The sequence below is a fragment of the Cebus imitator genome, unplaced genomic scaffold (assembly GCF_001604975.1).
Source record: "Cebus imitator isolate Cc_AM_T3 unplaced genomic scaffold, Cebus_imitator-1.0 Scaffold40, whole genome shotgun sequence".
NCBI lineage: Eukaryota > Metazoa > Chordata > Mammalia > Primates > Cebidae > Cebus > Cebus imitator.
In genome coordinates, this window is record NW_016107355.1 from 8,302,323 (window position 1) to 8,316,880 (window position 14,558).

General features: G+C 36.2%; 1 protein-coding gene across 2 annotated transcripts in view; it reads right to left on the reverse strand.

Annotated features, from left to right (window-relative positions):
- The window catches only part of GLRB (glycine receptor beta), an 87,659-nt gene that overhangs the window by 43,247 nt on the left and 29,854 nt on the right, over window positions 1–14,558 (reverse strand). For both annotated transcript variants that reach the window (XM_017526029.2, XM_037737609.1), the window contains exon 3: window positions 563–669. In XM_017526029.2, coding sequence (XP_017381518.1) covers window positions 563–669 — 107 coding nt within the window. The remainder of the gene's footprint in view (window positions 1–562; window positions 670–14,558) is intronic.

Consider the following 14,558-nt stretch of genomic DNA (forward strand, 5'->3'; position numbering starts at 1 on the left):
TATGTTGTAGTCACTTTTATTCACAAAGTTAACATGCTTTTAAAAATCGTTCAGCCGTCGTTTTTTCAGCAAAGGAATAGAGAGAATATTCTAGTAATGTGAATACTAACAGAAAGTAAGAAAGAATCTAAATATACATCAGAACTGTTCTCTTTCCCTAAATGAGAAAATGATCCTTCTGCAAATTATAACTCTAGTGTCTGTGAATGAAAGCCAGATCTATTTCCAGAGCCTAAATTTTAAACCACTCATGTTAAGAATAGTACTTAGAAAACCCATTACAGAAGTTGGTCTATTAATTCTCAGTATATACTTTTTTGCATTTTTAAAAATAGGTAAGCCATAAAACAATTATAATTCATATTTTACTTATCTTTAAATAATTTTGGCATTAAATTGCTTTGAACCTAAGGACATTTTTGTTATATGTCACTTTGAAATCTTACTGTTTTGAATATCACAGAGCATATATTCATAAAATTAATTTTACATGTATATACTATATAGATATAAAATTAATTTTTAAACAATAAAAATGAAAATTTATGTGTGGGAGACAAACCTTTGAAGTTTGGTCTTATCCTGGGGTCATAACTGACCAATAACCTGTTCAAGATATTGCTAGTGGAGTTGGCAGGTACTCGGGCGAGGTCTTCCGCTGACTGCTGACTATAAGAGAGAGAAAAATCCTTATAAGCAGTTATAAATAGCAAACAACAGAAATGGGTAATATTCATTGGGAGGAAAGACTGCCTTTTTGAGACAAATCCACAACCATAGCATAGCTTTTTCAAAGGGAAATAGAGACTAGTACATATTGTTAAAAACCCAAAAGACATCGTTATTTAAAATATATATATATATATATTAACAATAATTTCACTAAATGGATGAAACATTGCTCTAAACACTCCACGTTATTTTCTATCAGGTAAAATTAAGCAGACCGCTTACTTGTTCTGAAGCAACCTGCCATCAAAATCTAGGCGAGTACAAAGGGAGTGCACACGTGAGAAAAAAACAGCAAAGAACATTTTTTGAACAATGTGTAATGTTAATCTGCCAACACAAAAATGATCTTACCATAGAATTCATAAAGCAATCATGCTGACATTTGTAAAATGATATTTCCCCAAGAAACACAATGAAGGGTCTCCTCACTCAGTTAAATATGGCAGCCTGGGAGGCAGAAAGGAACTGGTAAAAGATGATTCTCTATTATCAGATAAATGAAACAAGTAAAGTATACTATACAGAGCTGTAAGAGATAACTACCTATTTCTTTTCTGTATATGTGTGTCATCAACTCTTTATTAAGAAGAGGGAAATCTGTATTGTTTTGTTATTTTAGTTAACTTTGAATAATGGTAAGTGATAAAATTGGTGGTTGCTTAAAAGTCCTTTAAAAAGGCACTTTCTTGGAAGCCAAGGAAAATGTTTTGCTGTTTTTGTTTGGGTTTGGTTTATTTTGCCCCCCATAAAGTTTTATGCATAATATTTTTTCCCAAATACCTACATACACACGAAATCCATGACAATCACAAGGAAAAGTAAAACTATACTTGGAGCATCTAGCACAGCCTTTTCTGTATTGATACGGGACAAAGTCTCAATTTCATAAATTATATTAATTTACATGATGGAAACCTAGATGCAACAGGCTTGGCTTTGTATTGAAATCAAAACTCTTTCTTTATGTATTAGGCATTTCTGAGTTAATTATCATACAATCTGCTGATAAGAGGCAACCATTATAGGTGAGATATAACAGAAAGAAATTTATGAAATAATCTAATAATACTATGAATTGACACAGACAACCCTTTCAAATAGAAATTCAGTCAGAGTGCATAGCATTTTACAAAATGAAAATCAGTTAAACCTCCCAAGTGCAGAGATCATATGGATTTTTTAAAAATTGCTTCTTGTGGCTTTATTGGCTCCAATATCACAGCTTCATAAACTTGAGGGCTGGTAATTAGATTTTCCATTTCATTGCAGGTGAAACTATAACTTCCTTACAGCCAGTTGTCATCCTTTATCAAAAGATGGAAAACTCTAAAGAGAATGAGGGCATGTGGGAAAATTGGATATTAGGATGCAAATTAGTGTTCAAAGCTATCTACAAGTTTTCTAATTGAAAGGAAGAAAAATAATTGATTGATTATAAAATACACTTGGATCATTAAGGACTACTATTAATGTGTCTCTTCATATAAAATCCTTTACAAGTACATTCCTTCTAAACAATGAAAAGACAACATGAAGACAATTAACACTAAAATTTATAGTTTAGAACTTTCTGGCTGCTTTTTCTGCTTCTAGCTGTAGGCTGTGTTAGTCAAACTCAATTTTTAGCTCGTTATCTCACTACTAAATTTTGTCCTTCTTCCACAGATCAGTCCCCCTTCCTGGAATATTGTAATTTCCATTCTTTATTGTACTAATCTAAACCAAACCTGCCCTTTTAAAGCTCATCTTCTCTGTAATAGCTTGCCTCAAGCATGCAGCCTTACTCTAATGAACATGAACTAATAAATATATTATGTGGCAATGATTTTGTAGCTTTTCTTATCTATGGTTATATTATCAACTAGACAAAATGAAAACAGTATGATTATTGAGGGACTCATGGCTTCTACATATTTGTAGTTCCCTATTGTGTTTTTATAGTATTAAATACATATTGGTTCAAGTACTTCCCATCTGCCATCTCTTCTAGGTATATTTCAGCCTCATGTTGCCTGTGCTGTAAGCGGTAAGCAGTTCTACTCATCAATTCCAGAAGAAGTAGAGCATTTTGACCTGGGGTGCTCCCTTAGAAGAAATGACTTCCACCCTCAGAATCTTCCCAGAATTGACCACTGCTGAACTAATTATTGGCAAGGAAGAAGAAACATTCATAATTGGCTCAGATCAATATTCCGGTGTGGAATGAATATTGGAGAATCAACCATTATGTTCATTACGTTCTTTCATTTGATAGTCACATTCATGTGATTAAATTGAAGAGATAGTAACCACACAGAAACCTGTTTTTTAAGGGAGAGGATGAGGAAACAAAATGGTAGAAAGAGGTAAGTAAATGGACCTGTAGAGTACATGGTATATGAAGACACTAGGACACAGCAGGGTTAAGAGATTTTTCTAAGGTGGTAGGGCCAAGAATAAAACCTGTTCCATGGTAAGCCTGCCATAGTGTAAGTGAAATATTACCTGTCTTCTTATTACCATCCGTATACATACTGCTTTAGGGCATATATACTATACCTTGGGTACTATTCATCTTAATAAGCATAGTTAAAATTCATTAGAACTGAAAACATAAATTGGTCCTTTCTGTCAGCTCACTCTTCTACCATCTCCAAATGTTTTTGCATCTCTCCACAGTTAAAAGCAAATTCTTGTTTGTTAGCAGCAAAAACTCAACATTGCCAGACAAAATTCCCTCGAAAATCAAACAAGCAAACAAACAAACAAAAACACAGGGTATATACCAAATATGGTATGGCCCCTTTTCTTCCATTCTTATTTGTGTCAATATATATTTTCATGTCTCAGCCGGAGGTAACTTGGCATGAATGTTTAATCAACAGTTCACATTTCTTTGTATTAGAAATGCAGAGATATTTTAAAATGTAAATAAAATCCCATGTAGTTTACATTCACATGCAAGAACTCAGGATTTTTCCCACCTAAAAATGTAAAATCGTATTCTTAGCTTACCAATACTAAAATAACATTAGAATCCTGTCTACAGACTAAAATATATTTAAGAGATTAGATGGATGTAGTCACTTTCTTCTAAAGAGTTAAGACAATTTATATGTAACTTTTTTGTGTGTATGTTACTATGCATATATTTATAATTTAGAAAGTTAGTATTACTTAAACAAAATAAACAGAAAAAAGGAGAGTTAAATGATTTTAATTAGGTCACACACTTAATGTCTGCTTTGTTATTAAAGTCTTCTGAATCTCAGTCCAATGTTTTATGCATTTGACTATGCTATTTTGTTTTATTTCATGAAACCTATCAACAATTCCAGTATATTAAAAAGGAGGATTTATTTCTTGGAAATATGACATTAATTTAAGAAAATAACTTATTCTACTTGGGCAAAGTGATCAAATGACTAGAGAAAATAGAGTTTTATATCAAAAGTCCTTTTACAACCAGTTCTCTTTTGTTCACTTGCCTAAACTTGAACCAATGTCATTACTAGTATGTAAAGTTATGCAAGGAATGTGTCAGACTGTATAGCTGTATGATGTAATATTTTCCAGCACTAAAGGAAAAATCCAGAAATTTATTTCCAAAGGACGAAGTTCAGTTATCTATTAACTTTAGAACATTCTTATTTTTACATGACCCTTCAGTGACCATGGTGCACAGTATCACTTCAAAACAGGTGTGGATGAATATATTGCCTTAATCTTTTTGCTAAAACCAGAAATCTGAGTCTAAAGGAATTATTTTATTTCTCTGTAGAGCTATAAATGCAATGACAATTTGTCAGAGGCCTTCTCAGATCTGAATGTAGTATAAGTATAGGGCTGTACAGCTTTTGGCTGGACATGAACTTAAATACAAAGCCACAGACACAAGGGTAGAGTGAGACATATCATAAGTATTGGTTGTATCATTTCTCATGCTCTAAGGCAGTGATTCTTTGCCTCTTTGTTAGATAACAGATGTCTCTGAAAATCTGACAAAAACTCTATACTTCCCTAAAAAGAGTATACAAAGTTTCGCTTCTGAGGGTTCCTGGACCAGTGGACCACAGGTTAAGAAATTCTTCATGGAAACAGATGCAATCATCCTCCCTTCTACAGCAAGGAATTCTGACTCTGTAGGATATTTTGATTACTGTTAATTCTCCTTTTCAGACACAGCAAGATACAAGAAAACACAAGGTATCATGGGAGGAGGTTTTAGATGGAAGATTCCTTTCTGAATACTACACTAAAAGGACTCAGAAATTACATCAAAGAAAACAATACAACTGTAAATAGTGGCAACAGTGAGGTTATCAGTCATTATTTTAAAGCTGGTAAACTCATATAAACGGTAATGACAACAGAGGATTTCTTTAAAAAGAGCAGATATCTTACAGTAACATAAATTAAAGAAGCATTCAGAAAAACAAAAAAAGCACCACAATGGAAACATGTCAAAGGAAGGACACGAGAATCAACTGAGAGGGTTTCCAATGGCCAAGGCTGTAATGTTTTGAGCAACAATATAAAGTAGTATTGTATTATAATCCACAGTACAAAATAAAATTCCATGAGTCCATACAGATAAAAATACTAATGAATTATTAATTCATTATTAAATATAATAAATATGTTATATTTAAATATTATTAAATATATATTTATATATTAAATATAAATTATATATATATATAAAGATAAAAAATAATAATGAATAAACGGGGAAATATAGGCAAATCACTCATGAAGAATTCCAAATAATTGGTGTAGATCTTCTGCTTTCTAATTGGTGGAAAATAACTCCCCACTCCTTAGTGTGGGCTGTACATAGTGACTCCCTCCCAAAGAGTTTAGTCTGCAAAGCGGGGAAAGAGTAACTTTACTGTGGAGAAACTCCACAGGCATTCTCCTCAGCAGGTGATCAAGTTAACTTCAACCATGGTAAGTCATGTTGATAACATGTACCCTTGATATGATGTGATGAGATTCACATTTTAACCCTGTCGTCTTCCTCTCAAAAGCACATAACCCAGCCTAGTCATAAGAATAACATCAGATAAATCTGATTTGAAGGAAATTCCACAAAATACTTGACAGGTACTTTGCAAAACTCTCAGTCATCAAAAATAAGTACTAAGTGACTGTCATAGCCAAGAGAAGCCCAAGGAGACATGATAACTATTAACATAGTGTCCTAGAAATGATCCTGCAGCAGAAAAAGGGCTTAAGTAAAGACCAAAGAGGTCTGAATAAAGAATGGACTTTACTTATTAACATTCTAGTAATACTGGCTTTTTAATTGTAAAAAATAAAATAAAATAAAATTACCATACTAAAGGTAAATAAAAATAGAAGAAATTAGATGCAGGGCATTTGGGAACTTTGGAAACTTTTCTACAAATCTAAAGCTATTCTAAAATAAAATGTTTATTTGAAAAAAAAAAAAAGAGAGAAAGAGAGAGAGAGAGGAAACCAGGAAAGACACTGAAACAGTCAGGAGAGCCAACTGTGCTCTCTCCTTCCAAAATCCACAGCCTTAACTGGAAGCAAACTGTATATAATATTCATACAGAACTGAAACCTTGATCATGCGCTAAGGTTGGGGCTTATGAAAAACACTGTTACTGGTCTGTCAGTATGAATGTATTAAAAGTTCAGCATAACATTCCATCTGTACACAATAATTTTTAGATAATCAGATAGGTAAATATACACCAAAGAAAAATACTTTATGTATTCAGCTAATAAGTTAAATCAGTTGCTATTCATGAATACAGGTAACTGTGTAATTATTGTGGAGCACTTTTTATTTTTGTATTTTCCCACTTATCCTATAATTCACTATCACCTCTCTTGACAGCTTCTGGATTTATTTTCCATTTTGTTTTCACAAATTAAACCAAACAGTTTTATTAATGCAGACAGTGAGTGATACTTTTACATGATTGGTTGAGTTGGGTCTAAACCTATTAGAAAAGAATGTGTTTATGAGTAGATGTGTATGTGTGTGGCAAAGTATGTCATGTTATTATGGGCCAAGAGTCATAATTAAGAATAGTGTTCTGCAACATTCATGTTATTTATCCCCTCAACTGGGTTTCAGGAACGTTGAAGCCTGTGGAAACATTTCCAAATCTTCTCTACCTCCATTTATACAATTACGTCATCCATGGCTCATATAAAAAATATTTTGCATAAAGTAGAAGCATCTATTTGGAGAGATGCTGGATTTTGAATACCAGCAATTTTCAAAGCTCATTGAAGGCTATCTGTTGGTCACTTTTAACTTTGTATCACATGCAAGATTACTCATTCTGTGAAAATTATGATAGAAGTATCTTCTATTTATATCATATGTTGCTCAACTGTAAAACATCGTACATTCTCACTACTTCTAATGGGTTTGCTAATGAGTTCCAAAGCTCATGACATAAAGAATTAAACTTCAATCCAAACACAAAGTTTACTGTGCCGTTACTTCCATACTATACGGAATAGAATTACATCCCGGCCCAGCAAGTACTAATCCATAGTGAATACTTCTGACTCTGCAGCCAACTGCAATGATTCTTAGCTTTTCTCAATTTTCCAAATATAGCAAAAACTTAAAATATTTCCCTCCTGGCCCAGTGAAAACATTTATAAGAAAAATTACACACACACATATACACATACACTAAAGTTAAATTACAGTTAAGTAAAATGTGGGTATAATTGAAAAGTACTTCTCCAAGAGTCAAGAGACTAGCGTTCTAACCCCAGACAGACTGACAGCTTCCCACATGACATTGGGGAAAGCACTTATCCTCTGTGAGCTTCAGTATACTCATCTTTAAACCAAAGGTTAAATTAGGTGAAGTCTCAGATCTCATTCAGTTGACAATCTGATTCCACCTGTAGTGGATGCTGCAGTGCCCCACCATTAAGTTCACGCCTCCAGAAATAACCTTGTTCCTTGGAATTTTGGCTGCTTACGGCTCAGAGCTGAGTGTCTTCTGGGACAGCCTTCAGCTGAAGTAAGGTGTCTTGTCCTAGTGGCAGCCTATACCCAGTGACTTTGATAGGAGTATACAAGGTGGCTGGGTCCCTTTCTACTAATTGAGACAACTCTGAAGGACCACCCCATCTTGGGAGCTCCCAATAGCATGGACTGATCACTCAGTTGCAAATCCACTGTTTCTGTGTTTAAGCCTGGTTTACTCCCTCTTGAGACATGTTTCCAAAAGTAATCTATTTTTCATGCAAATTTTCATCTCAACATTCCTGTCTTTAAGACAGTTCAACCTACAATGTCAATGTCAACTAAATGCTAAGTTTCCTAAAGGAGCAATAAAAGCTTTACCAGTTATTCAACCACCACAAATATGCCAAATTTCTCTCTCATTTTAGTCATTCCTTAATTTATTTAACAGTTTCTGAGAATTTCCTATGTGCTATGCACTTGCCATGTACTAATTATTCACTTGAGAATCAAACACCCGTGATCCTTATTCTGATTTTAAAATGGTATTTAAGCCGTGAGTTTAGATAAACTTTTTGATGGATTCTCAAGCTTCGAAATAGATTGGATTCAACTGAGTTCTAGAAAGTACTGATACCTCATCCCATCACTCACCTCTAGATTTAATTAGTTTTGGATGTGGCCCAGACATTGGTGTTTTTAAAAAGCCCTTCAGATAATTTTAATTGTCAGAAAAATAACTAGTTTAAAAAGAGAGTTTAAGGGAAAAAAAAAAAAAGACATGGAATTGAAATGTGGTGAATTGCAACATTTAATGAGCAGATAGGAAAAGATAAGCCAGTAATTCAAACAAAGAATAAATAGCCCTGGAAAAAGGGGTAAATCCAGCAGTGTGTGGTATCCACAGAATTCAATTAAAAAAAAAAAAAAGAATGTTTCATGGAAGAGTTGCCTAACAGGGCCAAAAGATGCTGAGAGGTTGAGATGAGGATTGAAAGATTTCCATGGGATTCAACAAAATAAAGAATTGTTTTTCAGTTGAGAAAGAGGCAGAAGCTAGATTGGAATGGATAGAATAGTAAGTAATAGGTGAGAAAATGAATGAGGGAGTGGATATGACTCTATTGAAAATTCTGTTTCACCAGGATGCAAAGACCAGGGAGCCTAAAGTTCTGATGCCCAAGGGAAAGAGAACAGGTTGTCCCAGTTCCAAGATAAAAAAGAGAGGAAGAGAAAGAATTCACCTATCTTCTGCTTTTTTATTATATTCAGGCTCCCATCCAATTGGATAGTGCTCACCTACATAGGAGGTAGATCTTCCCTACTCATTCCACCAACTGGCATGCCCATCTACTCTGAAAACACCCTTACAGACATACCTGAAGGTGATGCTTTACCAGCTCTCAAGATATTTCTTGTTGTAGTAAGTGGACATCTAATTAACATGCACATTCTAATGACATTGTCAAGAACAAAGACAGAGAGAACTGGGAAAGCATCAGGTTAAAAGCCACTTTTCAAGTACATGTGAACCTCCATAAGACTATCAGTGGATTTTTCTGCAAATATCATAAAGGCCAAAAGGCAGTGGGATGACACATTCAAAGAGCTGAAAGAAAGAAAAAAAAAGAAGAAACTCAATGAAGAGTACTCTACCTGGCAAACTTGTCCATCAAAAATGAAGGAACAACTTTCCCAAGACAAACAATAGCTGAGAGAATCCATCACCACTAGATATGCCTTATAAGAAATCCTAGAGGAAGATCCAAGATGGCCGAATAGGAACAGCTCCGGAATGCAGTTCCCAGCAAAAACGCAGAGGGTGAGTGATCACCACATTTCCAAAAGAATTTTTACTGCCCACAGGCCAGGAGATTCCTGGGCAAAAAAGCACCACAAGTCTCCAGCGTAGCTGTTTCAGCTGGCACAGGAGGTCTCCGCATAAAAACTTACACAAATCCAGGCACCGTTTCAACTGGCAACTGGAACGCCTAGGAGACAGAGTCACTCATTCAACTGAAAAAAAAGGGGGCAGAAACAGGGAGCCAGGTGATCTCACTCAGCCAGTCCCACCCCAACAAAGACCAGCAATCTGAAATGCTCTGAATTGAGAGTTTCACAGCAAGCACAGCTGGACCCAGGATGGTCCAGCTGTGTGGGGAGAAGGGCATCTGCCATTACCGAGATAGTGCACCACTACCGAGGCAGTCCGCCATTACCCAGGCAGTCCACCATAACTGAGGCGGTCCACCATTACTGAGGCAGTCCGCCATTACCAAGGCACTTCTAACTATACCCCTATAAACAAAACTGCAAGGAAGTTCACATAGCAGCTGTGCAGAGCCGACAGCAGCTCAGGAACACCCCTGCTGGTAGACTGTGACTAGGGTACCTCCTTGCTGGGCAGAGCATCTCTAAAAAAAGGCAGAAGCATGACAGGAACTTATAAACAAGGCCCCACCTTCCCGGGACAGAGAACCTGGGGGAAAAAAAAAAAAGGCGGTTATGAATTCTGCTGCATCAGACTTAAATGCACCTGCCCAGCAGCCCTGAATGGAACAATGGAGCTCACAGCTCAGGACTTGAGCTCCTATAAGGGACAGGCTGTCTCCTCAAGCATCTCCCCGACCCCTTTATATCCAGAGACAACTCATAAAGGAGAGCTCAGGCTGACATGTGGCGGGTATACATCTGGGACAAAGATAATAGAAAAAGAAAATGGCAGCAACCCTTACTGTTCTGCAGCCACTGCAGGTGATCCCCAGGCAAGCAGGGTCTGGAGTGGACCTCCAGCAGCCCTACATCAGAGGGGCCTGACTGTTAGAAGGAAAGCTAAACAACAGAAAGAAATAACTTCATCATCAAAAAAACAAAGTCCACTCGGAGAATGCATCCGAAAGTCACCAACTACAAAGACTCAGGTAGATAAATCCACAAAGATGGGAAGAAACCAACGCAAAAAAGATGAAAGCACTCAAAACCAGAATGCCTCTCCTCGTCCAAGGGATCACAACTCCTCACCAGTAAGGGAACAAGGCTGGATGGAGAATGAGTCTGATGAATTGACAGAAACAGGGTTCAGAAGGTGGGTAATAACAAACCTCTTTGAGCTAAAAGAACATGTTCTAACACAATGCAAAGGAACTAAGAATATTTTTAAAAGGTTTGACAAAATGCTAATGAGAACAAACAGCATAGAGAGGAATATAAATGAATTGATTTATTTTGAATCAATATAATGAGCTGAAAAACACAACATGAGAACTTCATGAAGCATACACAAGTTTCAATAGCTGAATCAACCAAGCAGAAGAAAGGATATCAGACATTGAAGATCAACTCAATGAAATAAAACAAGAAGGCAAGATTAGAGAAAAAAACACTAAAAAGAAATGAACAAAGCCTCCAAGAAATATGAGATTATGTAAAAAGGCCTTATCTACATTTTATAGGTGTACCTGAATGTGACAGAGAGAATGAATCCAAGCTGGAAAACACTCTTCAGGATATTATCCAGGAGAACTTCTCCAGTCTCGCAAGGCAGGCCAATATTCAAGTCCAGGAAATACAGAGAACACCACAAAAATATTCCTCAAGAAGAGCAACCCCAAGGCATATAATCATCAGATTCACCAGGGTTGAAATGAAGGAGAAAATGTCAAGAGCAGTCAGAGAGAAAGGTCGGGTTACCCACAAAGGGAAGCCCAGAACACTCACAGTGCATCTTTTAGCAGAAACCCTACAAGCCAGAAGAGAGTGGGAGCCAATATTCAACATCGTTAAAGAAAAGAACTTTCAACCTGGAATTTCATATCCAGTCAAATTAAGCTTCATAAGCAAAGGAGAAATAAAATCCTTTATGAAGAAGCAATTGCTCAGAGATTTCATCACCACCAGGCATTCTTTACAAGAACTCCTGAAAGAAGCAATAAATATAGAAAGGAACAACCAGTACCAGCCACTCCAAAAACATACCTAATGGTAAAGAACATCAACACAATGAAGAAACCATGTCAACTAATGGGCAAAACAACCAGCTAGCATCAAAAAGGCAGGATCACATTCACACATAACGATATTAACCTTAAATGTAAATGGGCTAAATGCCCCAATCAAAAGACACAGACTGGCAACTTGGATAAAAACTCAAAACCCATCAGTGTGCTGTATTAAGGAAACACATCTCAAATGCAAGGATACACTTGGCTCAAAATAAAGGAATGGAAGATTTACCAAGCAAAAGGTGAACAAAAAAAAGCAAGAGTTTCAATCCTGGTCTCTGATAAAATAGATTTTAAACCAACAAAGATCAAAAGAGACGAAGAAGGGCATTACATAATGGTAAAGGACCAATGCAACAGGAAGAGCTAACGATCCTAAATATATAAGCACTCAATACAAGAGCACCCAGATATGTAAAGCAAGTTCTTAATGATCCACAAAGAGACTTAGACTCCCACACAATAATAGTGGGAGACTTTAACACTCCACTGTCAATATTAGATAGATCAATGAGACAGAAAATTAACAAGTATATCCAGAACTTGAACTCAGACTTGGACCAAGCAAACCTAATTGACCTTTACAGAACTTTCCACTCCAAATCTACAGAATATACATTCTTCTCAGCACCACATCACACCTACTCTAAAATTGACCAAATGATTGGAAGTAAATCACACCTCAGCATATGCAAAATAGCGGAAAACATAACAAACAGTCTCTTAGACCACAGTGCAATCAAATTAGAGCTAAGAATTCAGAAACTAACTCAGAACCACACAACTTCATGGAAACTGAACAACTGGCTCTTGAATGTTAACTGGATAAACAATGAAATGAAGGCAGAAATAAAGATGCTCTTCAAAACCAACGAGAATGAAGATACAACATACCAGAATCTCTGGGACATATTTAAAGCAGTATCTAGAGGAAAATTTATAGCAATAAATGCCCACATGAGAAGCAAGGAAAGATCTAAAATTGACACACTATCATCAAAACTGAAAGAGCTAGAGGAGCAAGATCAAAAAAGCTCAAAAGCTAGCAGAAGACAAGAAATAACTAATCAGAGCAGAGCTGAAGGAGATAGAGACACAAAAAATCTTTCAAAAAATCAATAAATCCAGGGGCTGGTCTTTTGAAAAGATCAACAAAATAGACTACTAGCCAGATTAATAAAAAAGAAAAGAGAGAAGAATAAAATAGATGCAATAAAAAATGATAAAGGGGATATCACCACAGATTCCACAGAAATACAAACCATCATCAGAGATCACAATAAACAACTCTATGTACATTAACCAGTAAGCCTGGAAGAAATAGATAAATTCCTGGACACTTGCACCCTCCCAAGCCTAAACCAGGAAGAATTTGAAACCCTGAATAGACCAATAACAAGGGCTGAAGTTGAGACAGCAGTTAATAGCCTACCAACAAAAAAGCCCAGGTCCAGATGGGTTCACAGCCGAATTCTACCACACATACAAAGAGGAGCTGGTGCTATTCATTCTGAAACTATTCCAAATAATCCAAAAAGAGGGAATCCTTCCCAAATCATTTTATGAGACCAACATCATCCTGATACCAAAACCTGGCAGAGACTCAACAAGAAAAGAAAACTTGAGGCCAATATCCATGATGAACACAGATGCAAAAATCTTCAATAAAACAGCAAACTGGCTGCAAAAGCACATCAAAAAGCTTATCCATCACAATCAAGTAAGCTTCATTCCGGGATGCAAGGCTGGTTCAACATACACAAGTCTATAAATGTAATTCACCACATAAACAGAACCAAAGACAAAAACCACATGATTATCTCAATAGATGCAGAGGAGGCCTTTGACAAAATTCAACATGCCCTTATACTAAAACTCTCAATAAACTAGGTATTGATGGAACTTATCTCAAAATAATAAAAGCTATTTATGAAAAACCCACAGCCAATATCATACTGAACAGGCAAAAACTGGAAGCATTCCCTTTGAAATCTGTCACTAAACAAGGATGCCCTCTCTCACCACTCCTGTTCAATACAGTATTGGAAGTTCTAGCCTGAGCAATCAGGCAAGAAAAAGAAATAAAGTGTATTCAATTAGGAAAAGAAGAAGCCAAATTTTCTTTATTTGCAGATGACATGACTGTATATTTAGAAAACCCCATCATCTCAGCCCCAAATCTCCTGAAACTGATAAGCAACTTCAGCAACATCTCAGAATACAGAATCAATGTGCAGAAATCACAAGCATTTCTATACACCAATAATAGAAAAACAGAGAGCCAAATCAAAAGTGAGCTCCCATTCACAATTGCTAAAAAGAGAATAAAATACTTAGGAATACAACTAACAAAGGATGTAAAGGACCTCTTCAAGAACTACAAACCACTGCCAAAGAAATAAGAGAGGACACAAACAGATGGAGAAACATTCCATGCTCATAGATAGGAAGAATCAATATCATGAAAATGGTCATACTGCCCAAAGTAATTTATATATTCAATGCTATCCCCATCAAGCTACCAATGACCTTCTTCAAAGAACTGCTAAAAGCCATCTTAAACTTCATATGGCACCAAAAGAGAGCCCACATAGCCAAGTCAATTCTAAGCAAAAACAACAAAGCTGGATGCATCATCCTACCAGACTTCAAACTATACTACAAGGCTACAGTAATCAAAACAGCATGGTACTGGTACCAAAACAGAGATATATACCAATGGAACAGAACAGAGGCCTTGGAGGCAACACCACACATCTACAACCATCTGATCTTTGACAAACCTGACAAAAACAAGCAATGGGGAAAAGAGTCCCTGTTTAATAAACGGTGTTGGGATAACTGGCTCGCCATGTACAGAAAGCAGAAACTGGATC